At 47.4% G+C, this 27,301-nt stretch overlaps 1 protein-coding gene across 1 annotated transcript in view; it reads left to right on the top strand.

Annotated features, from left to right (window-relative positions):
* The window catches only part of TESMIN (testis expressed metallothionein like protein), an 83,174-nt gene that overhangs the window by 26,721 nt on the left and 29,152 nt on the right, over nucleotides 1–27,301 (top strand). The window contains exon 5 of the mRNA XM_069221459.1: nucleotides 8,288–8,397. Within this exon, the coding sequence (XP_069077560.1) occupies nucleotides 8,288–8,397 (110 nt within the window). The remainder of the gene's footprint in view (nucleotides 1–8,287; nucleotides 8,398–27,301) is intronic.

The raw sequence follows: 27,301 nt of genomic DNA on the forward strand, positions 1-27,301 counted from the left end.
TACAGAGTCCAAACCAAACAGCATCATCTTGAACCTGTATGTTCCATTGATCATGATGAATTCCGTGAGGTCATTCGAATCTTCATGAAGCCTAATTTGATGGTACACAGACACTAAGGGGGTCATTACAACCCTGCTGTTTTGGAGGAAGCACCGCCAACAGGCTGGCGGTGCTTCCATGGGGGATTACGACTGCGGTCGCACCGCCGGGACCAGCGGTTTCCCGCCACTTTTGTCCCAGCGTGCCCAGAGGATTACGAGTCCCCCCCCCCGCCAGCCTTTTCATGGTGGTTTGAACCGCCATGAAAAGGCTGGCGGAAAGGGAAGTCGTGGGGAGCCCTGCCCATGCCACTGGCATGGGCAGTGCAGGGGCCCCCTGCCACGGCCACATGCAGCTTTTCACTGTCTGCTGTGCAGACAGTGAAAAGCGTGACGGGTGCAACTGAACCCGTCGCACAGCCGCAACACCGCCGGCTCCATTTGGAGCCGGCTCCTGTGTTGTGGCGGAGATCCCCACCGGCCCAGCGGTGATCTCCTAATGGCCGCAGCGGGAGTGTGCCTGCATTGGCGGCTGCCCGGCAGTCCAACCGAAGCCGCCCTCCAAGGTTGTAATGACCCCCTAAGTCTAGAGTAGAAATCCACTTAAACAGTTTTACCTTGCTCCTGATTTCATTCTGTAATACATCCTGTGATTTGACAGTTAGTTTTGCCCCGAGTCAAAAAGCTCACTTTCTCCCCTTGTACAATTACATCATCATGGGGAACATCACCTTGTTTACCCATTACTTACAGGGTTATTCCTTCACACTCCTCATCATCCGTTATCTCATTCACTTTCCCATGACTGTTTTTTACTTCTATAACACTTACTTGCCCTTTCCATAAACACACTTTGTAAGTTATCTTCCAGCCTGGACAATTCTTAGTCATATGTCCTATAGATTCACATCTAAATTGTTTCCATGTGAACTGCTTTCTTTTACCTTGACCTTTTGTAATTTTCTCATCGAGTTCTTTCAACACTGAGGGATTTACTTATCACGGACAACAGAACTGATGGCCCTATTTCCAGTAACATTTAATTAAATTTTTCCACACATGATAGACTTTTGGCTAGATTAATCATTTCCATTAGTAACTGATCATCTTGCGACCACAATTCTTCTATGACTTTGTCATTGATGCATCCAAGAAAAAAAGTTGATCTGTTATACTCTCATCCACTGTATTACCAAATGTACATATTGATGATAATTTTCATAAAACAGTGACATATTCTTCAGCTGTTTCCTTTTTTACCTGCATACATTTGAAATCTTCACAAAAAAGTCAAAACGTTTGGTAAAAAATGACCATCCAACTTCTTTATACACACTTCAAATTCATTGAACCTTACTATGGGCCTTACTATGGGCCTCATTTAGAGTTTGGCAGATGGGGTTAATCTGTCTCAAATGTGTTGGATATCCTGACCGCTGCATTACGATCCCATTGTAGCATATGGAATCCTAATACAGCAGGTGGGATATTTGTCATGTTTTTGACATCGTAACCTGTCCACCAAACTCTAAATCAGGCCCTATTTCTTCACTTGGCAATTCAGGGAGGTGATAAAAGATTTCCTGCCCTTCTGGACTTAAATAGTGCAATAATAATGAGATATTTCTTTCTGCATTTGGACTAGGTCCACACTCTCTGGCATATCTTGCAAATACATTTTTTATTTCTTCCACCATATAACTGGCTCACCTGGGGAGGACAGAACAATGGCGGAGGTGGCACATTTTGCATGTTTGAACACACCACAGAACACGTTACAATGGAAGAGCATAAAAATATCAGACCTGTAACACTAACTCCTTTTTTTATCTCCCCTACGGAACCTCTTTAAAAAAAAAAAAAAAAAAAAAAAACATCTACCCACTGTTGCAATACACATTTCACAGAGAATAAAAAGAAAGGAATGAATTACTAACAAAAGATTAAAGCGTTCTTATGCAAGGTCGAAAGATATGCAGAAAATCTTGAACTATTGTAAATAGCTCACATAATCTTTACATAGGTGTGTGAATCACCGAAGATCCGACACAGAGCAGTGACAACGGATTCAACGCCCAATCCAATTTCAAAACTCAAAATAGAATAAAATCCAATATCATGTGGTGTAGCTCCAATATCGAGTGATGTAAAAATAACTGATGATCCGACACAAGACTGCCTCAGAATAACCTGTGAGTGGTGTGCGACTCGCTGTTGACCCAACACAAAGCAATGGTTGCCAGCCCAACTAAAAAGGTCTGCTGGCGTACAAAGTTGTTGTGATGTGCATGATGTACTGGGGTGACGTAGACACATCCAATGTACTCCTGATGTGACGTGCACAACGTGCTGGCGGGATGAAGGTGCATTTAAGGTCACTTACTTCTGCAGTATCCTGCTCACGCTCTCACCAGATGAGGAGCTGTACTTGTGAGACATGGTTTGCGGCGGTGCAGTGGAAAGCACATGATCTAGCTCATACTGTAGCTCCGATGTAGACTGGCTCGTGAGGGTAACGATTTTCGCCAAACGAAGCCTCTCAAGTTCCAAATGAAGCCCAAACACATGATCACATAAAGCAGGTACCACTCGTCGAACTACCTTTGTAGCACATGCTGAAAACTATTTTCCTTGATGTAAATCCTTGATGTAGGCAGCAGACAGTAGGATATGGGAAATTGCTGTGTTGAAGCACAAAGAGTACCTTTTGTTCAAATTGTCCTTATCACCAAAAATGTGGTACTAAGTCCCATAAAAGAGGCACAGTAAGATACTTTAACAAAGTTGTTTGCTCTAGATAAGCGCTTCTTCCACAACTTCTCCTCCAACAGTGACAGCATCAACTGAACTTGCAGCATTCCATTAACTTTACATCACAACCTAAGAGAATGCTTCCACCAAGGTTCCAAGCCTATGTTCTACCCAAAATACCACAGAATATCTCCCTTCCAATAGAACCAGACTTACCTGTGACTCGCAGGTAACACATATCTCAGTAATGGATTCACTAATGCTCAGATCTGTCTCCTTACAATTGAAACATTTTCTCATTCTAGGAGGCACACACCTTCCTCTCAAAATCTCAATGGAGGCCTGCAGCAGCATTGCATTTACCTACAGAAAAGTAGTTAGGTCACATCTCACTGCAGCTTTGCTCAGACAAACTGTGTCTCCAGGGTTAGCATGTCCCCTTTACTAATGAACTGCAGAAACCATGGTGGTCACCTCATGACCACCACAGGCTCCTTTACTAGGAGAAAGTAAGGTAAGGCCTGCGAGGCAGAATAATATCCAACCCCCCAGCTCCACCACCCACTGTTATTCCTTTGAGCACCAGTGCTGGCAGCTTATCTCCTGTTTCCACTGCTGTCTACCCATGCAAAGATCTCCTGAAACCTTGGACCCGAGAACCAGAACCCGAGTCCTCTGACCCTGCAAGCAAGCCTTTTATTGCAGAAAAGTTAACAAGCTTCTGTGTCATTTCAAGTTTCCAGACTACATTATCAGCTACTGAGAAGGAGCAGAAACCATGGTAGTCACCTCACGACCACCACAGACTCCTTTACTAGGCGAAAGTAAGGTAAGGCCTGCGAGGCAGAATAAAATCCAACCCTCCAGCTCCGCCACCCACTGTAATTCCTTTGAGCACCAGTGCTGGCAGCTTATCTCCTGTTTCCACTGCTGTCTACCCATGCAAAGATCTCCTGAAACCTTGGACCCTAGAACCAGAACCCGAGTCCTCTGGCCCTGTAAGCAAGCCTTTTACTGCAGAAAAGTTAACAAGCTTCTGTGTCATTTCAAGTTTCCAGTCTACATTCTCAGCTACTGAGAAGGAGCAGCCAAAATATTGTTCTCGAGCATTGCTCTCTCTGCATAGAAGCTATCTTTGGTATTGCTGATTTTCTTAGTATCAAGATCCTCACCATAGAGTTTTTCTTTTTGCACCAACATCAAAGCCATGCTCTTCAGTGCCAAATTGCTTTGAGTTATGTAAGAAGATTTATGACATTAGCTCAACATCCTGAATTCTAGATACTTCAGAATGCTATTGTGATACATGTGTCTGTCACTGACTCCATAATGACTGTCCCATTAAATGCCTCCTCATTCACTCCAGAAGCAGTGCATATTAACTCCAAACTATTTGCAGTTACAGATCTGAATCCTTCTTTACCTCATCCTCCTTTTATAATAACAAAGAGGGAAGTGTCCCTGTGCCCAAAAAGATTGCCAAAAACATTGTGCATTGGCGAGGTGTCCAAACAACCTCACTAGAGACTTATGGATGAGCATCCAAGGGAGGAACATCACCATCCAAGAAAACATGTGCCATATGCTGATAGCATGAGTGATATTTCTGTGCAATTCCCCTGAAATCACCTGAGACTCCTGCATCTTTTAGAACATGCCATATAACACCAGATAATAATTCTTCCTGAAACAGGCTTGCTCTCTCTACACAATCATTTTTTAGCAAGAAATTGAAATTTGTGTTACTTTAAATTTACAAGCAGTTGCAGTCCTAAACTCTGGCTGCCATACCTTTCTTTGTTTCGTCCCACGTCTTTATTTATGTCCAATCATACATTATTCATTGGCAGACTCCATTTTTACATAACTTATAGGTGAGTGTGATGATAAAAAATTAGGAATGGATTGAGACCATTCTGCATCCAATGAAATGAAAAGAAGTGTTAGAGTGGGGTTCAGATTAGAAGAATTGAAAATCTTGCACAGAATGCTTGATACTAGTGTTTAGCTGCAATCGTTTGCCAAATCCCTCACTTCTACTTCAGAGACCGTGGACTTGAAGGATACATTTTTCATGTATTTTGTATAGTCCGCATATAATTCCCTTTTGGAACTGGGTAATGTCTAAACTGCATAATCTGATTGCCACCCCTCCTGTCCACTAAAATAGCCAGAGATTGGAGGGGGGGGGATTGGAACTCTCAACCTTCCAGCAAAACATTGGAAAATTTGGCATTTGTAGTGACTTGTAGAAAAAAATGAGATGGTAAGGCTGCTGTACAAAAACCCCATTGATAACCTGTTTGACAGATATGTATTTGTGCATGGATGTTAAGAAGGCGACAAATATTAGAAGTAGATCCCTGGAGAAATGTGATAGAGTGTGGGTGACATCATTTGAACATCTAGGACAAGTTTGAGTTGGGCCTTTCAACCCCCTCTACTCTCTGGTGTTTTAGATTTTTGTTTTTAGGAAAATTGTGTGGGGAATCTCCTTAAGTTTCTCCCATCAAAGACCTGGGGCCTGATTTAGATATTGGCAGATTAGTTATTCCGTCACAATGGTGACAGATATCCCATCCATCAATACCTAAATCCCATTATATCCTATGAGATTTAGATATTGGCGGATGGCATATCCATCACTGTTGTGATCGAGTAACTCATCCGCCAATATATGAATCGGACCATTAGTCACCTAACTTGAAGTTTTCATCATAACTGCAAGAAAACATAAGAAGCAAGCCAAACCTAAGATTCCTCTGGTTCCTGATCTCACTGAGCAGGTCATGGATACATTTCTAACTCCTTTCCTAGCTGGACCTACGAAGAGGCATCTAGAGAAAGAATACATAATCTTCAATAATAATTCATCCAGTACAATGTTCCTAGTTCTATTGCTTCAGCTGCTTCAGAAAAAGAGAGCACAACAATGGACACTTACAGAAAAAGGATAGAGAAATGATGAAATACCTTTTTAAGGCTTCTGGTTTTACTGCTCATTTAGGACATCATCACTCCAGTTCATGTGACACAATGGGTACATTTTGTAACTCTTGCCACAAGAAAAAGTGGAGACTTCCATCCAGTTATGACAGAAGAAGTAATCTTGTCCTATAGCCTTATTGTTGATTTATCTTAATTTGCACTGCTGTATCAGACCTCCTGGAAAACATCTCAAAGTGCTATCTCTGCAGACATAGAAAAAGATCTCTGGCCACCTCTATTGGTTTTGCCAGTGCTGGCATTTTTTAAAAGTATCTGGCATTAGCAAAGCCAACAGCAGTGCTCAGCATGAGCCAGTGTAGAGGTGGCTAGACAGATGGGAGGGAGGTAGGGGAGGAAGAAAAAGACTGTAGAAAGTAGGCACCAAGAGGTACAGGAAAGTACTCCAGGACAATATCCAAGACATCATTAAGCCCACCATCTGGTGTCACGCATGTCATGGAGTAATCAACCACACCTCTTGGCTCATCTGCTGGGAGACCCGCAGAATGCTCATTGTCTTCCTCAAGGTGGAGGAGAACTGAGACAACACAGACAACGTAGAGCATGAGAGAGAGCACATCCATTACTTTGAGAGGGGGTCCAAGGGGAGAGATGGGGAGGAGGAGATTTGGGGAGTGATGGAAAGAACATGAGTGCACTCTTAGTGCACACAGAGCAATGGGGAAGAACAACATGCTAAATAAGAAATGAAACATGAAAAAAGAGAAATAGTTCAATGATGTCCTATACAAAACAGTACACCTTTACCTATCAAAAGTGAGGGTAAAGAAGGAATGCTCCAAGGGCAGGAAAAAAACAAGCAAATGGAGGAAAGCCACCCAGGAAAGAGCAAGTAACTGATACACAAGAAAGCCATCCTGTCATAAGCAAGGGGATGACCAAAAGCCCACTCCATAAAGTATTGCATGGAATGCTTTCTGTGATGATCACAAAAAGATGCCTCTTTACTAGATGCGCTATTGTTCATTTGATAAAACCCCTAAGTAGCATCTAAACAGACTGGTTATATCTCTTTTGAATCTATGGATTTCCTTCTTTTCCTGGTATCTGATGCTTCAGCAGACCTTGACAACAGCAAACCGTTTCTGCTACTTGAAGGAGCTGGGAGGGATAACGGTAGATTTTCACAGTTTTTCAGGTGTCCTCAATGAGAGTCCTAACCCTAGCAATTCCTCCTCTGTCCACACCTCTCTTGACACATTGTGTGGCTTAAAAGTCCAGTTGTGTGTGCCTTGGTCAGGATACTTTTACATTGGTGAAATTGGGACCTTTCAACTGGCTTCACCAATGCTGTTTCCACATTTGCTGCTAAATAAAAGCCTTGGCATATATTTGTTTTTTAATTTATATACATGTTTGTGTGTGTATACGCGCACGCGTGCCTATTTATCATATAGAAAAACAGTCATATTTCCTCAAAAACACTCTCCTCTAAGATACCATGAAATGGAAATTTTGCTCTTAAGTTCAATGTGCGTGTCCTATTGCTCTCCTATATGTCTGAATCTATAAATCTACAAACTGCTCTGATCTGCGTACACCCCTTAGTTTTTGATTAAATGCAATATATGCAAAGTTGGACTGGACATTCAATGGGGTGCAAGCTAGAGAGACGTTTTTAGGAATGTATGTGTTACCCTGACCCAGCCTGGAAAATATCTTAGAGTGATGAGTTTTAAAACTGTTCCTGGCAGACGATTCTGTATGAGTGCATGAGTATTGTTGATACATAGTATGGGGTAATTGCTCAATCTTAAGTAACACACGTTTGAGGTGCATACAAGTTTTCTTCAATCTGGCACACTGTTCCCTTTTAGGAGTATAACTGGTTTACTTGAAGAACTGTTGCTCTTGGTACTCAATCACACACTTAAGCATTGTAATATTTTCTAATTTACCCTTCAGAATTGCTTGTAATTCCTATTGCTATTAGCCAATACATTTGACAAATCTTATGGTATCATGCACTTATTTGATGTTTTGTTAAAAAACTCTTAATTGGTTGAATAACCACTCCTAACCATCTATTGAGGGAAAGACGTGTTCACTAAACTCTCTCACACAGTTAAGTGTAGGTCAAATATGATTTTTTTTTCTAACCCAGCCCTGAGTATAAGAGACTGAACTGCACAGTACTCAAGTGCATGGTTGATGCCATTTGTTTTCATGCATAGACTGAGTACCAGAGATACGGAATCATTTGGTCTGGTCATCTGTCGCGGTCTCTCCCTCTCTTTCCCTCCCAGTCCACCGCTCCTTCTTTCCATTTCTTTTTCCCTTCCCTTTGAGCATACATCCTGCTTCTGTTCTTTGTTTGATCTTCTGCCTAACAGTATGCGTTACATCATAGTGTAAGGTACAAAGCCCGCCCTTGTTTTCCACATCATCTGAACAATTGGGTGGCTGGGTTTAGTTTATCAATTTCAATTTGAAAAGCGTCTAGTTCACCTTTTTATTTTTTGTTTACTAAGTACAATTTCTTTGCCAGGCTAAAATCATGTGTTCCTCCATCTGCAAATGCATTGGTTGTAAAAATTACGAAGAAAGCCCAGATCGAAAATCACTTATGAGTATGCCACACTACACAGAAACTGAAAGGTATGAACAAGATCTTTAACATTCATCTTATTTTAAGAATGTATGTTTCCAAGGCTGCAAGTCGTATGGAATGTTTCATAAAGTTAACCCCTGACTTTGATTTTCCTTTGAATCCTCATTTTGACAGTCTTTTCTGCATAAATAATTTGTGTCTAGAAATTGAGATTTCGAATACTGTATAGAAGTAATCACAAAATGGGGTTACTATGTAACAAATATCCATATTGTGAATTGGAGGCTTTGCAACCACAAAATGGCTTTGTACATCAGGCCCCAGGTATCTTAAAGGCATTGCTACCAGATAACTCCAGATCATCAAGGACTCACTGCTACAATCCAGGGTTATTGTTTAACAGATAATGCACTTTGAGAGCTATAGTTATGGTTCACTTATGTTGCTAAAGTCTAACTGCTAACTAGCTGTAAGCAAGGACTGGTGAAAGAAAACCTTCTCATGAAGAATTGGGTCATGGGCCAGCTCATATCCTTACTAGAAGGTTTTGCATAGTATTCAGAGGAAGTATTATCTCTATATACTTGTCCAACCCATGTTGCTAGAGATAAAAGATTATTGTTCCAAATCGAACAAGACACAACATTGGGTCGCAGAGAATTTGTAAGTGATGAAAATGGTCTTTCTCAAACAGAAACCAGAAGTCCAAAAGCTGGCATCTAACAATTGACCAATTAGCAGGATGGCAAAATCCACATGAAAGTCACTCAGATTTCAAAATACTACAAGTCACAATGGTTACAGCTCCACAAATACACCTCTGAAAACACATCATTGAAAACACATTCATACAGTACCTTATATGAGCACAGATGTCAATCTTCTCTATGCAGTGGCAATCATGCGTCAGTTTGGGAGTGGTGGTTCCGAGTACGATGCACTGATCTTGTTCTTTCAACAATGCCGATGAGTCTACTCTACCCTTGCAGCAGAGGATGCATCAGTTTCTCTGTATCAAATCCTTAGATCCACTTTCAAGGGTCCACTACTAGGATGGCACACTTGGCAGGACAGACTCACAAGCAGGTGAGCCCAAGGGTTGGAACAGGAGGGTTCTAAGTCTTATGCATCCCTGTTGCTACCATGTTTTAGGGACGAAAGTGCTAGTACTTTAGCACTGGTTCACAGTGGTAAAGTGCACTGAGTCCTATAACTAGAAAAAATGAGGTCAGAAAATGGAGGGAGGCAGGCACAAAGTTGTTGGAAGACCACCCTAAGGGCCAGATGTACTCAACTTTTTGCACGTCGCAAACAGCAAATTTTGCTGTTTGTGACGTGCAAAAAGCACATCGCGATGCCCAAACCCCGTTTTGCGATTGGGTAACCAGGGATTGCGAGTCGCAATTAGGAAGGGGTATTCCCTTCCTAATTGCGAGTCGCAGCGCAATGTTGTATTGTTTTGTGACCGCGAACACAGTCGCAAAACAATCGCAGTTAGCACCCATTTCAAATGGGTGCTAACCCATTCGCATAAGGGAAGTGGTCCCCATGGGACCCCTTCCCCTTTGTGAATGCCATTAAAAACATTTTTCCAGAGGAGGCAGTGGTCCTATGGACCACTGCCTGCTCTGAAAAAATTTAAACGAAAACGTTTCATTTTTTAGTTTTGTAATGCATCTCGTTCTCCTTTAAGGAAAACGGGCTGCATTACAACAAAAAAACTGCTTTATTTAAAAGCAGTCAGACATGGTGGTCTGCTGTCTCCAGCAGGCCACCATCCCTGTGAGTGCCGCGAGGCTCAAGGAGGTCGCAAATTGCGACCCACCTCATGAATATACATAAGGTGGGCCTTTGCGATCCCCTTGCGAGTCGCAGATGGTGTCAGAGACACCATCCTACATTCCGATTTGCGGCTCGCAAATTGCAAGTCGCCCTGACTCGCAATTTGCAAGTCGCAAATCGGACCCTACCTACATCTGTCTCTTAGAGTCTAACAGATTGGTGTGGGTGGTTGCACAGATTGGTGTGGGTAGTGAATGTTTCTCTTGTATTGGGGATATTTCTGTTGCAACAGGATGAGGTTTTCTGTTACAGTGATGGCTGCATTTTCTAGAGCAATGTGGAAAGTGCCTTTACTTGCAAAGCTTTGTGAATTTCACCTGAAATGTGACTCCTCTAATTATGAAGCTGACAGTGGAGGTCTTCACAGCTGTGGTGATCAGGGCACATAGGCCCTCATTACAACCCTGGTGGTCGGTGTTAAAGCAGCGGTAATTCCGCCAACAGGCCAGCGGCAAAAAAAATGGAATCACGACCATGGCGGAAACCGCCAACATAGACAGCCACTTTAACACTCCAACTGCCACGGCGGTAGAAACAAACACCGCAGTGGTAACCGCCAACAGACAGGCGGAAGACAAGGTTCCGCCCACTGTATTACAACACCCCTATCTGCCACCTTTTCCGGGGCAGTACTAACGCTATCAAAAGCACTGCGGAAACAGGACTTGGAACGGAAACCACTCACCTCTCGACACCCAACGAGGAACCAGGACGCCATGGAGCCCGAACTACAGGTCCTGCCCATGCTGGTCTACCTCCTCTTGTATCAGGAGCAGGAAAGACGCCGGCGACGACCACGGTGAGTACTGCATCCAGCACACAGGGGAGGGGGGGAGGGAAAAGAGAGTGACACACACACACGCAACACGCAACACCCCTACCCCCCACCCTCACCCACAACACCATACACACAAATACATGCAGCAACATTACATATACACCCCGTCACCCCATGGAATAACGCAAGGACAAAAGGAAATGATTGTAACAAGTGTAATCATTGAACTATCAGATAGGGCAAATTCAAAAATTAGTAAATACAAATATGTACACCAACTGCACAAGTCCGGATATAAATGAAATCATTGTCCGTGGATCAGTGTCCCAAAATACATGGGTAAAGCCCACACAAGGTACCTGACTCGAAACAGAGAGAACACTGCCAGGACATGAGATGATAAATAAACAGGCACCAAAGGGGGAGGGAGAGGTGGGGCACCTCAGCCGGATGAACGGACGACGCCACTGCTCCACGAGGGGGCTCCATGCCCACTGCTCTATCCCGGGGAGTGCAAAGCCACAGTCTCACAAGTCTTTCCAGTGGGTGGTTTGCCCACTGCTGTATCCTGGGGAGTGTAAAGCCACAGTCTCTCAAGTCTTTCCAGTGGGTGGTTTGCCCATATATCCTGGGGAGTGCAAAGCCACAGTCTCTCAAGTGGATAACAGTCTCCACTGGTTCTGGAGTGGGCTTTGTGCCCAGAGTGCTTCATCTTGCCAAGGACTGAGGTAGTGGATGTGATTCCCCACTGGTTCTGGAGGGGACTTTGTTGTTGGAAAATGGGTTATTGGTAGGGCAGGTAGGTACCTACACCTAGCAACAAGCCACAAACCTCCACAAAAGTACAGTTAGGTCTCAGTAAATTAATCCCAGCTCTACCCTTGGTAGCTTGGCATCGAGCGTCAAGGCTTAACTTAGGAGACAAAGTGTAAAGCATTCAGATATCACAAAACAGTAATTAAATAAAACACAGGAAACAGTTTAAAAATCCAAAACCAATTTATAAAAATAGCTTATATTTTTATCTTTAAAATGACACAAAAACGATTAAAATCAGTTCAGGGGAACCGGAGATATGAATTTTTAAAGTATTATTATTTTCTAGCGCTTAGAAACAAAAAGCGCCAATCGGGTCATCTGGTTGCACCAGGACCGGGGCAAAGTCAAACTTTCAGGCCGACCGCGATGGAGCCCTGCTCGGCTACAGGTCGCGGGAGGCCTCGGTTAAAAAGTTACCTTCTGACTTAGTCTTTATTTTGAAGTTTTTCTTCACCGGGACGAACCTGCCAGTTGGATCCGACCTCCTGGAGCCCTTGTCCGGATACGCGAAGTCGGTTTCCTCGGTGGTGATTTTTACCTTCGGACTTAGTCGTTTTTTCGAGATGAAAATCCTTCGACCGGGGTAAACCTGGATCTTGATCCGACGTCCGTGGAGCCCTTCTCGGATACGATGGCTGGAAGGTCCCGGTCAACTTTTTACGTTCGGACTTAGTCTCTTTTTTGGATGTTTTTCTTTACCGGGACGAACCACGAAGTCAGGCCGGGTCGCGGTTGAGGCAAGCCGGCTAGAATTTCCGCGTCGGGTCGGTCACTTTATGGAGCTTTTTTTCAAAAATTCTCCAATCTTTTCCAAACTTCTGGGGCTTCACCCAGATGTTCTTTTAAGGTTCTTTTGGTGTCCACAGCTCACACCAAGGGTCCAGAAGTACTGTGATGGTCCTTGGGGGTGCGGACTTCAACTCCCAGAATGCACCTGGCGCAAACTCCTTTTTGGCCACTGGGCAGTGGTCAGCTGGTCGCTTCTTTCAGGAGTTGGTGCAGGGGACTCTGGTTAGCAATTTTTCACCTGTAGCAAACAGGGAGTCCCTCCTTGAACCAGTTGAAGCCAGGCAAAGTCCTTCTTGTGGTGAAGCCCAAGTGTGCAGCTGGTGCAGTCCTTCTGAGTGCAGGTTCCAGGTGCAGGCCAGGGGTCCAGCAGGGCAGTCCTTCTTCTCCTTAAGTTCCTTTCTTGTTGAAATCTGGTAGGGATCTGAGGTGTGGGTGCAGGTCTGCCAGTTTTATCCTTGCTCCTGGGTGAAAAGCAGGGGGACCCTGGTTCTCCAATCAGGGACAGGGTCGTCCCCCTGTGATGACCACTTCCTGGGAAGTGTGGCAAAAATCCATCCCAGAAGGCAACAGTCTCTAAAAATCCAACATGGATGAATCTGATTTTTGGAGGTTACATCTGGCTGAGCCCACCCACTGGTGTGGCTAAAAATCATAAACACACCCCTCTCCTGCCCTCTCCTAATCTAATCAAGGGGGCACCTAGCTGTCTGGGGTTGCAGGATGTGGGGGTGTTGTTGGGTGCTGCAAATGTCCTTCTCTGCCTTTGAAGACCAGTTTGGCAGCCCTCCCCCTTCCTGCCTCACCATCTGCTGAGGGGAGATTCTCTCCCCAAGCACATTCCTTTGTGTGAAGTCAGGCCACTTCACACCTCATTAAAGTAGCCTGGCAGAAGCTGCTGCAGGCTGGCCAATCAGAGCACAGCAGCAAAGACAATGCAGAGCTGAAATTGGCAACTTTTTAGGTAAAGTCTAAACTTTTTACCTGAACTAGTTATATTAAATCCAACAACTGGAAGTTGTGGGATTTATTACAACAATTAATTTGATACCAAATTCTTGGTATGTAACATTTAAGGAGACTTTAAAATTTAAAATAAAGTCTGCCCATTCTAGCCTATGAAGGCCATTTACTTCTATGAGGGAAAAACGAATTTGGCTGTTTTTACCTCACCAGGGCTTATAAATCTATTTTTATAAAGTCCCTGCTTATAGTTACATGGCACCCAGCCCTAGGGGCACATAGGGCACACCTTAGGGGTGACTTATATGTAAAAATAAGGTAGTTTAAGACTTTGGAAGTACCTTTAATTCCAAAGTCGAATTTGCATATAACTTTAATTTAAAACCAGCCAGCAAGGCAGGCTTGCTTTTAAAATGACACTGGGCACCTCAGCAATGCACCTAGGTGTGCACCACCTATGCTGTGGTCCCTAAACCTACATGCCCTACCATATACTAGGGACTTATAGGTAGGTTAACTTAGCCAATTATAATTAGCCTAATTTGCATATCCATTTTACACAGAGCACAGGCCCTGGGACTGGTTAGCAGTACCCAGGGAACCATCAGAGTCAGGAAAACACCAGCATAAAGTGGAAAATGGGGGCAAAAAGTTATGGGGCCTCTGCAATCAGCCCCAGTTTCTCACACAACCCCCCCCAAGCCCACACGCCCAGGAGACTCAGCCCAACCCTGGGAGAGTCTTCCTGGCTTGTTAGGCGAGGAAGACAGTGAAGAAAACTGGCTGTCCCTTTGCAGGGCCTACTCTGCCTTATATCCTCCTGTCAGGGTCACTCCCTCTGGGTAGTGAAGCCATCCCAACAGTCAAAGGACCCAACTCAAACTGAAACTTCCCTCTAGGGGGGTCTTCCTCCTCTCTCTCTGCCAACTTGGGTAGTGAGGTGCCCACCTCCCCTACTCCAAACTTTGCTAGGGCAACACCTAGCTTACCCAAAGAGGTCACCCAACACTTGAGCAACCCCACCATGACCAATAGGGTCAGGGGGCCTACTTTGCTATTGGCCCTGGGGTCTGCCTCCCAGGCCAAGTACAGTGCTGCCAGGAAGGCTAGCACCCAGCAGAGGCTACTGACAGCTGTCAGTACCCAGAACCACACCCTAAGCTCTCCACTGACAGGTGGCTGAGCTGCTTTAGGGGCATCTTTGGGGTCCTGGCACCCCTCTTGCTGTCTAGAGTGGGGGGCTACCACCTCCTGTGGCAGACACCCTCCTTCCACTCTCCCTTCTGTCAGTGCAGGGGCAACACCTTGCATCTGGACAGCTGCCTGACTACTCAGGACTTCCTTGGGGTCAGGGGAGGCCTCACCAGTGCCAACTCTGGGCTCCCCCCCTACTGGGGCAGAAGGCCTTTGGCTCCCTGGAACTCTCTTTAAGAGTGGCCTACCCTTCCTTTTCTTCTTTCCTTTTCTTGGGGACCCCTGTCTCCTAACTGTAGGGACTGACTCCCCAGGACTTTGGGTTGGGGGGGCGCCTTGGGCGACCACCCCATCTGTGACCAGACTCTCCTCTGGGAGGTCATTGCCCAGGATACAATCTAGGGGGAGGTCAGCACTGACTACCACCCTAATCCAGTCAAGGATACCCTCCCTCTCTAGGGGCACTATGGCTACAGGTTTGGAGGTGACCTCCCCTGTGGCTATCCTGACTTTCTTTGTCTTTCCTGGGACATACATGTCTGGGGTCACTAACCGGTCACTCACTACAGTGTGACTGGCACAGGTGTCTCTCAGGCCAGTGGTAGGGATCCCATTCACTTGAATGTGGTGGAAGTGCCTACTCCCACCCTCAGGGATCACCAGCTTACCATCTGGTCCTGTCTCCCAGCACAATGCTAGGAGGACTTCATCATCTGAGGAATCCTCCTCTATGGCTACACTGGACAGCCCAGTGCTAACCACCTTCTTTGGACAGGCTGCATCTCCTCTGAAGTGACCTGTCTGCTGACAGTCAAAGCAAGCCCTACTGTCCAAGAGCTTTTTTAACCCTGGGTCTCCCTGTCTCTGCTTGTCAGAGTGGGAGTGGGATTTACTCTCCTCCTTCTTAGGGTTCTGGGGTACAGAGGGAGTCTCTGTGGTGGGCTTACCACCTCCCTCCTTAGGTTTTTGGGGACCTGTCCCCCCCTTCTTGGAGTCTCCCCCCTGGGACTTGACAACCACCCTGGTTCTCAACCACTCATCAGCTGCCTCCCCTAGCTCTCTAGGGTTGGTCTGCTTAGAGTCCACTAGATGCTGGCGTAACCTTTCTTGGATACAATTGGTCAAGATGTGCTCTCTCATGATCAGATTGTATAACCCCTGATAAGTATTTACTTTGTTGCCAATAATCCAGCCCTCTAGTGCCTTTAGTGAGGTGTCCACAAAGTCAACCCAAGACTGGGTACTGACCTTCTGGGTGTCCCTGAACTTCATTCTATATTGCTCTGGGGTCAGACCAAACTTCTTGACTAAGCACCTCTTCATACTAGGGTATGAATCTGCCTCCTCCCCCCTTAAGGTCAGAAGCCTATCCCTCCCTGAGTTGGGGACCAACTCCCACAAAAGGGAACCCCAGTATTGAGGCCTAACTCTTCTCATTTGGAGTGCCCTCTCAAAGGCCCCTAGCCACTTATCTATGTCATCCCCCTCTACATAAGCAGGAACCACCCCCTTGGGTAATCTGGGGCAAACTCCCCCACCCATGGACACCTCAGCTTCTTTATCGCTGCTTCCATCTCTTTTTTCTTTGTATGCCCACTTTTGCTTTTCTAGGGCCAGCTTATCTGCTTCCAAAGCTATGTAGGCTAGCTGGGCTTCCAGCTCTCTTTCCCTGATGGATGGGTTCTCTCCTCCTGAAAGGACCCTCTTCCTACCACTAGCTTTGGGTCTGCCCCTAGTGACTGTATCCAGTGAGGACCGTTCCTCCTCTTCCTCACTTGGGGTCTGATGCCTTCCCTCCCCTGAGTGGTTAGAGTTAGCATCTTCCTCTTTTTCTTCCTCCTCTGGAGCTTCCTCTGTCTCTACCTCTTGTGCCTCAGCCCATGCTGTCAGGGATTTAATCAGGATTTGCTTCCTGAGATCAGGGGTTGCAGGCAACCCCCTCTCAATACACAACCCCCTAAGCTGGACTACTGTCAGTGTGGGTAGGCTAGCCAGATCAAGCTCCATGGTTCCCTAGTTTTGTGTCAACAAAAACTTTTTGCAAAAATTGGAAACAAGAATTTAGAAAAATTACAAAAATTCAATAATTGAAATTAATCCAAATTAATTTTTTAAAAAAAATTAAAATTAAAAATTAAAAACAATTTTTGCACTAGGACAATTTAAAGGATTTTTAATTTGTTTTATCCAAAACTGTAACGTGATATTGAACACAAGTACAGGATCCCGTCGCTGCTTCCAATTATGTTGGAAAATGGGTTATTGGTAGGGCAGGTAGGTACCTACACCTAGCAACAAGCCACAAACCTCCACAAAAGTACAGTTAGGTCTCAGTAAATTAATCCCAGCTCTACCCTTGGTAGCTTGGCATCGAGCGTCAAGGCTTAACTTAGGAGACAAAGTGTAAAGCATTCAGATATCACAAAACAGTAATTAAATAAAACACAGGAAACAGTTTAAAAATCCAAAACCAATTTATAAAAATAGCTTATATTTGTATCTTTAAAATGACACAAAAACGATTAAAATCAGTTCAGGGGAACCGGAGATATGAATTTTTAAAGTATTATTATTTTCTAGCGCTTAGAAACAAAAAGCGCCAATCGGGTCATCTGGTTGCACCAGGACCGGGGCAAAGTCAAACTTTCAGGCCGACCGCGATGGAGCCCTGCTCGGCTACAGGTCGCGGGAGGCCTCGGTTAAAAAGTTACCTTCTGACTTAGTCTTTATTTTGAAGTTTTTCTTCACCGGGACGAACCTGCCAGTTGGATCCGACCTCCTGGAGCCCTTGTCCGGATACGCGAAGTCGGTTTCCTCGGTGGTGATTTTTAGCTTCGGACTTAGTCGTTTTTTCGAGATGAAAATCCTTCGACCGGGGTAAACCTGGATCTTGATCCGACGTCCGTGGAGCCCTTCTCGGATACGATGGCTGGAAGGTCCCGGTCAACTTTTTACGTTCGGACTTAGTCTCTTTTTTGGATGTTTTTCTTTACCGGGACGAACCACGAAGTCAGGCCGGGTCGCGGTTGAGGCAAGCCGGCTAGAATTTCCGCGTCGGGTCGGTCACTTTATGGAGCTTTTTTTCAAAAATTCTCCAATCTTTTCCAAACTTCTGGGGCTTCACCCAGATGTTCTTTTAAGGTTCTTTTGGTGTCCACAGCTCACCCCAAGGGTCCAGAAGTTCTGTGATGGTCCTTGGGGGTGCGGACTTCAACTCCCAGAATGCACCTGGCGCAAACTCCTTTTTGGCCACTGGGCAGTGGTCAGCTGGTCGCTTCTTTCAGGAGTTGGTGCAGGGGACTCTGGTTAGCAATTTTTCACCTGTAGCAAACAGGGAGTCCCTCCTTGAACCAGTTGAAGCCAGGCAAAGTCCTTCTTGTGGTGAAGCCCAAGTGTGCAGCTGGTGCAGTCCTTCTGAGTGCAGGTTCCAGGTGCAGGCCAGGGGTCCAGCAGGGCAGTCCTTCTTCTCCTTAAGTTCCTTTCTTGTTGAAATCTGGTAGGGATCTGAGGTGTGGGTGCAGGTCTGCCAGTTTTATCCTTGCTCCTGGGTGAAAAGCAGGGGGACCCTGGTTCTCCAATCAGGGACAGGGTCGTCCCCCTGTGATGACCACTTCCTGGGAAGTGTGGCAAAAATCCATCCCAGAAGGCAACAGTCTCTAAAAATCCAACATGGATGAATCTGATTTTTGGAGGTTACATCTGGCTGAGCCCACCCACTGGTGTGGCTAAAAATCATAAACACACCCCTCTCCTGCCCTCTCCTAATCTAATCAAGGGGGCACCTAGCTGTCTGGGGTTGCAGGATGTGGGGGTGTTGTTGGGTGCTGCAAATGTCCTTCTCTGCCTTTGAAGACCAGTTTGGCAGCCCTCCCCCTTCCTGCCTCACCATCTGCTGAGGGGAGATTCTCTCCCCAAGCACATTCCTTTGTGTGAAGTCAGGCCACTTCACACCTCATTAAAGTAGCCTGGCAGAAGCTGCTGCAGGCTGGCCAATCAGAGCACAGCAGCAAAGACAATGCAGAGCTGAAATTGGCAACTTTTTAGGTAAAGTCTAAACTTTTTACCTGAACTAGTTATATTAAATCCAACAACTGGAAGTTGTGGGAATTATTACAACAATTAATTTGATACCAAATTCTTGGTATGTAACATTTAAGGAGACTTTAAAATTTAAAATAAAGTCTGCCCATTCTAGCCTATGAAGGCCATTTACTTCCATGAGGGAAAAACGAATTTGGCTGTTTTTACCTCACCAGGGCTTATAAATCTATTTTTATAAAGTCCCTGCTTATAGTTACATGGCACCCAGCCCTAGGGGCACATAGGGCACACCTTAGGGGTGACTTATATGTAAAAATAAGGTAGTTTAAGACTTTGGAAGTACCTTTAATTCCAAAGTCGAATTTGCATATAACTTTAATTTAAAAGCAGCCAGCAAGGCAGGCTTGCTTTTAAAATGACACTGGGCACCTCAGCAATGCACCTAGGTGTGCACCACCTATGCTGTGGTCCCTAAACCTACATGCCCTACCATATACTAGGGACTTATAGGTAGGTTAACTTAGCCAATTATAATTAGCCTAATTTGCATATCCATTTTACACAGAGCACAGGCCCTGGGACTGGTTAGCAGTACCCAGGGCACCATCAGAGTCAGGAAAACACCAGCATAAAGTGGAAAATGGGGGCAAAAAGTTATGGGGCCTCTGCAATCAGCCCCAGTTTCTCACACCAGAGTTCTTCATCTTGCCAAGGACTGAGGTAGTGGATGTGATTACCCACTGGTTCTGGAGGGGGCTTTGTGCCCAGAGTGCTTCATCTTGCCAAGGACTGAGGTAGTGGATGTGATTCTCCACTGGTTCTGGAGGGGGCTTTGTGCCCAGAGTGCTTCATCCTGCCAAGGACTGAGGCAGTGGATGTGAATCTCCATTGGTTCTGGAGGGGCTTTGTGCCCAGAGTGCTTCACCTGGGTGCGTGTGCCATGAGATTGCCTGGGAACAGGTAGCATGATACTCCAGGGAGGCAGAGACCCACTCCACCCTGCTGCGACTTAGCCTGCCACCTGCAGGTACAACCAGTGCTGGGAGTCATGCCTCATGTACGCTGGGCAGGGTCCAGGATGTCTCCTGCAGCCTCGGACGGCTGCCCACTGGGGATGATTGACATGTCAGCTGTGGTGGCACTATCTGAGCACATCGCGGGGCTGGTGGCGGGGCTTGCGGCGGTGTCTGTGGCAGAGGTGCTGGCAGTGGTGCATATGTCTGCACCTGTTGAGGGACACAGCAGGACGTCTCCTGCAGCTTCGGACGGCTGCCCACTGGGGATGATGCTGGGGACTGTTGCTGAGGCAGCAGACGTGCAGGTGCCGGTGCAGGTGGTGGTGTTGGTGGCGGTGTCCACTGCCGTACAGGTTGATGTTGTGGTTGACAGAAGGGGTGACTCTGGTCTCTCATCCGGAGCCACCTTTGCCATGTCCTGACCTGCTCTTAGGCTTGTGTCCCTTCTCCACCTTTGATGTCGCTGCTGGTGCCTTGCCACTGTCCCCTTTTGGCTTGGAGGAGCCCTTGTCTGCTGGTAGGTGCGGCTTCTCCCTCCAGCATGTGGGCACCTTCTTCACCTTGGCAGGTGGCCGAATGGCCTGCTCCTTGGCCTCGCTAGGTGGCACACTGGAAGCCCTGATCGGTGGCGCCCGCAATGAGAACGGAGTTGCTGGGACCACTGTGCTTGAGGATTTGGTGGCTGAGGTGCTGGGCTGGGACCTGGACAGCCTGGCCCTAGGCGATGGACGGGGGGAGGTGTAGGGAAGAGGTCAAAGTTTGCGAGGAAGAGTTTCTTAGGCACACTGGGATGGGAAGATGGAGGGGGTTTGGGAGTGGAGTAAGAGGTAGTGGTTGTAGGAGGTGTACATTTGCTGAATTTGGGTGAAGGTGCATGGGCCGGATGCTGTTGTGAGGTGGATGGCTGTTCGGTGGGTGTGTGCCTGCGTTTGTGTAGTTTGGGAGGAGGGCTCACAGACACACTGGGAGAGGACACAGGGGATGTGTGAATGGTAGTGGGGGTGGTGATTGCACGTGAGCGGTGTGTGGTGATGGGCGTGCTGGTGATTTAGGTAGTGGCTGAGGATGTAGTACATGCAGGTGTGAGTGTAGACGAGACAGGGAGGGAGGAAGAGGACGTGGAGGAGGGGGACACAGTGGAGGCAGTGGATGTTGGTGTGTCTGCATGGGGATGGTGCTTGTGTGAGTGCCGGTGGGATGTGTGGTGTTTATATTTGCCATGTCCACTCTTGTGTGTTGATGAGTGTGCATGCTGGTCTGATGGTGTGCTTGGGATAGGCTGAGGTAAGTTGGAGGGGGGAGGCTGAACACAGGGACAATGGCTGCCATCAGTGCTGAGGCCAGAGCCTGAAATGCTCTGCTGGGCCGCCATGCCAGAATGAATGCCCTCCAGATATGCATTTGTTTGATGCTAATGCCTCTCAGCACCCTGGATGGCATTCAAAATGGTAGATTGCCCAACAGTGAGGGATCTCAGGAGGTCAGTAGCCTCCTCACTGAGGGCAGCAGGGCTTACAGGGGCAGGGCCTGAGGTGCCTGGGGCAAAGGAGATGCCCACCCTCCTGGGTGAGCGGGCACGGGAAACAAGCTGAGGGGCTGCTGGGAGGGTGGTGCTGGTAGGGGGGTGGCCGCTGTACCTGTTGATGCAGTGGGCACAGAGGTGCCCGTCACCGCAAGGGAGCTCCCATCAGAGGAGTCGCCGCTGTCGCTGGTGTATGCTCCTGTCCCTGTCGTGGAGCTCCACTCACCCTCCGTCCCACTTGTGCCTTCAGACTCCGTTACTTCACCCTTCAGGGCCATGTGGGATGCAGCTCCCTCCTGTGCCACTGCTCCTCTGCCAGATGATGCTAATGCACACAAGAACAGGGTCACAAAACAAAAAGTGGGGGGAGACAGAGGAGACACATGGTCAATGCATGCAACACCACTACAGTTGGTGGACACAACACACAGGGAGCAGCCTTATGCACTAAGCCATGCTCTAACAGTGCATGGGAAAAGCACATGCCCAAGGGGAACTCTGTCTAGACCCATTTCATGTACAGCTGGAACGCATGGGAGCGTGGCTAGGTGTAGAGGGCAAATACCAACTTTGGGGTTGGAGTGGGAATGAGCCTACAAAACAATTGATCTACCTTTGTACGTCTGCCCTGGCCTAGGGGAACCCACAACCCACCACCCCCACCCAAACACCTCGTCAAGCATGCAGAGTCAGCTCAATGAGAGTGTACTCACCCCCTTGTGACTGCTGTGATGCCGTCAAGCGCCCATCCAACTCTGGATATGCCACCGCCAGGATCCGGTACATCAGGGGGGTCATGGTGTGACGGGCACCCCTTCCACGTTGGGAGGCCATCCCCAGTGGGCCTCCGCCGTCTTCTTGCTCCAGCGGCGCAGGTTCTCCCATCTTTTCCGGCAGTGGGTGCTCCGTCTATGGTATACCCCTAGGGTCTGCACTCCCTTGGCGATGGCACGCCAAATACCCTTCTTCTGACCTAGAGGAAAAGTGAAGTTAGAATGGATGTTACTCTCCTGTACAGTTCTTCTCACACATTGCCCACAAACCTCCCACCCTGGCCCAGACATACATACACACACCATCCTCACATGCTGGCCTGTCCCCCCTCCCTCTTCCATCCACGACACTCCATACAATCATGTGCCATCCACCATGCTCACAGTGTACTCACCTGTTTGTCTGGAGGACCGTACAGTTGCGTGTACTGTGGGAGGACCCCATCCACCAGTTTCTCCAACTCCTCCGCAGTGCAGGCAGGGGCCCTTTCCTCAGGCACATGAGCCATTGTCTCTTCCAGACACAGGTCACAGCAGCACTTGCAGTGTAGGTCCTCTCCTGTTGAAGGTTCGGTATCAAGTGAGGAAACTGATAGAAAATGGCAGTCACGTCCGCGGCAGTGCGTACCGTCACTGCCGGCGTACATCGTCATTGGCTCCTGGAACCCATAGGGCCCAATGACAACCAATTCTGAATTGCGCTGTGGTCTTCGACCGCCTGCCGCGACGGTGCACAACACCAGCGCCGTTACCTCATTTCCCCTTGTCCCACCTTAATGGCAGCCGCCATTTCAGGGGGCCACATGGCAGGCCAAATAACTGCATCACACCTATTTAGGCCAGGAATACGGACAGACAAAGGCACATAGAGAAAACGTTTTTGCTAAACAGCCTTGTGATAGTGTTGTGTGATCCTCTGCTCACCATTCTCCTCCATAGGGCACGTCCGCTGGGGGTAGGTGATGAGATGGCGGCATCCTCCGGTGTACAGACTCCTGGTGGACCTGTCGACAATGGAAGACAGACACATAATTATCACTTACAGACTTGATCGTGCAACAATTCAGGAACTGTGTGCCCAGTTGGAGCCTGACCTGATGACAGCTATCCGTCATCCCACAGGAATACTCCCTCTAGTGCAGGTCCTGTCTGAACTCCATTTCCTGGCCAGTGGGTCTTTTCAATACCACAGTAGCCGTGGCATCAGGGATGTCCCAGCCAATGTTCTCTAACGTGTTGTCCAGAGTGTTGTCTGCCCTGCTGAAACACATGCGCAGCTACATAGTTTTCCCTCAAGTGGAGGATTTGCCCACAGTGAAAGGTGACTTCTGTGCCCTGGGACATATCCCCAACATCATTGGTGCCATTGATGGACCACATGTGGCATTTGTCCCCCCACGCTGGAATGAACAGGTGTACAGAAACCGGAAAAGCTACCATTCCGTGAATGTGCAGATGTTGTGTTTGGCAGACCAGTACATCTCCCATGTGAATGCCAAGTGCATGACGCTTACATTTTGAGGAATAGCAGCATCCCTTATGTGATGGGGCAACTCCAGAGGCACCGGGTGTGGTTAATAGGTGAGCCTAAAGTTTCCACACAGTTTCATTTCCTGTATGGGCATGGGAGATTCACTAATGTTTGGAGTATGTCTAACAGCTGGCCCTCGATATTTGCAGGTGACTCTGGTTACCCCAACCTGTCATGGCTACTGACCCCAGTGAGGAATCCCAGGAAAAGGGCAGAGGAACACTACAATGAGGATCATGGGCGAACTAGGAGGATAATAGAACGCACCTTCGGCCTCCTGCAGGCCAGATTCCGGTGCTTCCATCTGACAGGTGGCTCCCATACTACTCACCGAAGAAGGTGTGCCAGATCATCGTGGCCTGCTGTTTGTTGCACAACCTGGCTTTGCGACGGCAGGTGCCTTTTCTGCAGGAGGATGGGTATGATGTTGGTCTTGTGGCAGCTGTGGAGCCTGTGGACAGTGAAGAAGAGGAGGCAGAAGAAGAAGATATAGACAACCGAAACAACATCATCATGAAGTTCTTCCAGTGAGACACAGGTAAGAGACTGGCACTGCTCCTCTCATATCAGACTGCAGTAGGACATTGCATGATTCTGCCTTTTTACCTCTGTGCATGGACCCTGACAGTTCACTTTGGCTTTCCATTTCACAGATCTGGGTACCACTTTCTGCCTTCTGCCTTCTGCTATGTTTACTGCTGCCCAACAACTGTCGAACATTGGTATGTGAAAATGAACATTGACATTGCTATTTTTCTGAGAGGTTGCAATAACACATTTGTGAAAGTACAGACTGACTCCAGATTGATTTGTGATTCAAGTGTGTTTATTTCTGTGCTATCAAGTGGAGGGGACTGTGCAATGGGCTGGGATGATGGTGGAGGAATGTCCATGGTGGAGTCCAGTCTATTGGTATCACAGGTGCATTGTCAAAGGGGGCATAGGAAGTGGAGTAATGGCAGTTCAAGGTTGTCAGGAGAGTCTTATTTCCTGGCGGGGGTCTTGGCAATGTTCTCTGTCTTGTTCCTGGATTTCAGGGACCGTTTGCGGGCTGATTCTCCTTCTGCATGGGGGTGGGGTGCTGGTGGCCTGTTGGTCCTGTGGAGGGACCTCCTGTCCACTAGTACCGGCAGAGGTGGAGGGCTGTTCATCGTTCAGGCTAGTGTCAGGGGCCCGTTGGTGTGCCACTGTGTCCCTCATGGTGTTGGCTATGTCTGCCAGCCCCCCTGCAATGGGTGGTGTTAATGGACTTCATGTCCTCCCTGATCCCTAGGTACTGTTCCTCTTGCAGCCACTGGGCCTCCTGAAACTTGGCCAGTATCTGGCCCATGGTCTCCTGGGAATGGTGTTATGCTCCCATGATGTTGGAGAGTGCCTTGTGGAGATTGGGTTCCCTGGGCCTGTCCTCCCCCTGTCGCACAGCAGCCCTCCCAGCTTCCCTGTTGTCCTGTGCCTCTGTCCCCTGAACCGTGTGCCCACTGCCACTGACTCCAGGTCCCTGATTGTCTTGGGTTAGTGGGTTTGCCTGGGGTCCCTGTAGTGGTGGACACACTGCTGATTGACGTGTCTTGGGGACAGAGGGATGGGCCCGCTGGGTGGGTGCTGTGATGGTGTTTCCTGAGGGGGGGAGGTTCAGTGGTGGTTTGTGACAGTGGCAGGGGAACAGACTGTCCAGAGGTCCCTGATGGGCCGGGCTGGTCATCTTGATCCAGGCGTGCAGAGCTCCTGTCGTCACTGTGGGCCTCTTCTGTTGGGGGGGGACTGGATATATCTGGCTCCTCCTGTCCGGTGACATTGGGTAGGGATCCTGTTGGGGTGTAAATGCATAGTTATTGTATCTGTGTGCCATCTTGTGCAATGTGTGAGTTACCCTCTACTCCTGTGCTTGGCTTATTGTCTTTGCCCTTGTGTGATTGTTGATTTTGGGGCCTGGGTGAGTATCTGTACTGGATATGCTTTGGTGATGGGTGTCCATGCATTGGTGTAATTTGCAGGCCTTGGTTTTTGGATGTGTGGATTGTGATAGTTGGATATCTGTGGGGTGTTGGGGTGATGGGTGTGAGGGTTGGGCTAGGAGTTTGTGATAGCATGCAAGTAGGGTGGGGGGATATAGTAGCAAAGATATGACTTACCAGAGTCCAGTCCTCCTGCTACTCCTGCGAGGCCCTCAGGATGCATGATCGCCAAGACTTGCTCCTCCCATGTTGCTAGTTGTGGGGGAGGAGGTGGGGGTCCACCGCCAGTCCTCTGTACTGCTATCTGGTGTCTGGATACCACAGAACGCACCTTCCCCCGTAGGTCGTTCCACCTCTTTCTGATGTCATCCCGTGTTCTTGGATGCTGTCCCACTGCGTTGACCCTGTCAACAATTCTCCGCCATAGCTCCATCTTCCTTGCAATGGATGTCTGCTGCAACTGTGATCCGAATAGCTGTGGCTCTATCCAGATGATTTCCTCCACCATGACCCTGAGCTCCTCCTCGAAAACCTGGGGTGTCTTTGATGTGCCATAATGTGGTGTGGGTGATGTGTGAGTTGATGTTTGTTGTGCTGTGTGATGTGTTGTGTTGGTGTGTGTTCTTTGAGGTGCGTGGATGTTGTATAAGTGATGGTGTTGTATGCCTCTGGATTCTGGTGTTGTTTGCTATTCTCTTTCTCTCTGCTTCTTCCAAAAAAGTTGTTGTAAGGGGTTGTGGGTAATGTGGGTGTGTTTTATAGTGGTGTGAGTGTGTGGGTGTGGTGTGTGTATGTGTATCAGGTATGTGTATTTTGAATTGTCCAATGTGGTTCTGTTTTGTAAATGTGTGTGTATTTTGAGCGCGGCGGTGTGTACTGCCAATGGATTACCGCGGTTGAATGACCGCCGCGTTGATTCATGGGTCATGATAGTGTGGGCGTATTCCTGTTGGCGTGACGGTGTAGGTTTTGCTATCGCCAGTTTATCACTGACCTTTGGTGTAGCAGACTTGTGTGGGTGTCTGTATTGTGGCGGATTACGAGATGTGGGTAGTAATACCTGCAGCGGATTTCCGCTGCGGCCACGGTATCTTGATGGCCCTCAGCACGGCGGTAAGCAGGATTTACCGCCAAGGTTGTAATGAGGGCCTAAATGTTAAACCAAGCATTGGCAATACTAACCTAGGTCTAGATTATGAGTGAAGGTACTTTTTGTGTGACTCATGGCTGTAGGCACTCAATAAGTCATGACCCACGTACTGTGCCTCTCATCTTTGCACTAATACATACTTTCACTAGTTGATTCCTGCATTCACCCTTCAACACAACTACTATAAAACACACACAAACTCAACAACAAATGCACAATAGATTTAAAGAATAGAAATAGATAAAAGAAAACATACTGCCACCTAAACGGGAAAGACATAAGCTTGTATTAATGAAACTAAAAATAGCAATGGGTGTCTGTCTTGCAGAGGTATTATAAATAGTTTATCATTATTGTAAAGTTCCAGCATGGGCACAAAGGTTAGGACCAACAAGTTTGCCATCTTGGAAGGGTGCAACAATGATACAATATGGACAGCAGCATTCCCTAACGGCATGTGGGATGTGGCTCACTGCAAATTAAATGAATGACAAGCAAGTGACTTGTTATCAAAGCCTAGAAAAAATGGCGTATTGTCTTAAAATATATTCTTTTAAAAAGAGGAGAAGCAAAGAAATGAA

The sequence above is a fragment of the Pleurodeles waltl genome, chromosome 3_1, assembly GCF_031143425.1.
Source record: "Pleurodeles waltl isolate 20211129_DDA chromosome 3_1, aPleWal1.hap1.20221129, whole genome shotgun sequence".
Taxonomy (NCBI): Eukaryota; Metazoa; Chordata; class Amphibia; order Caudata; family Salamandridae; genus Pleurodeles; species Pleurodeles waltl.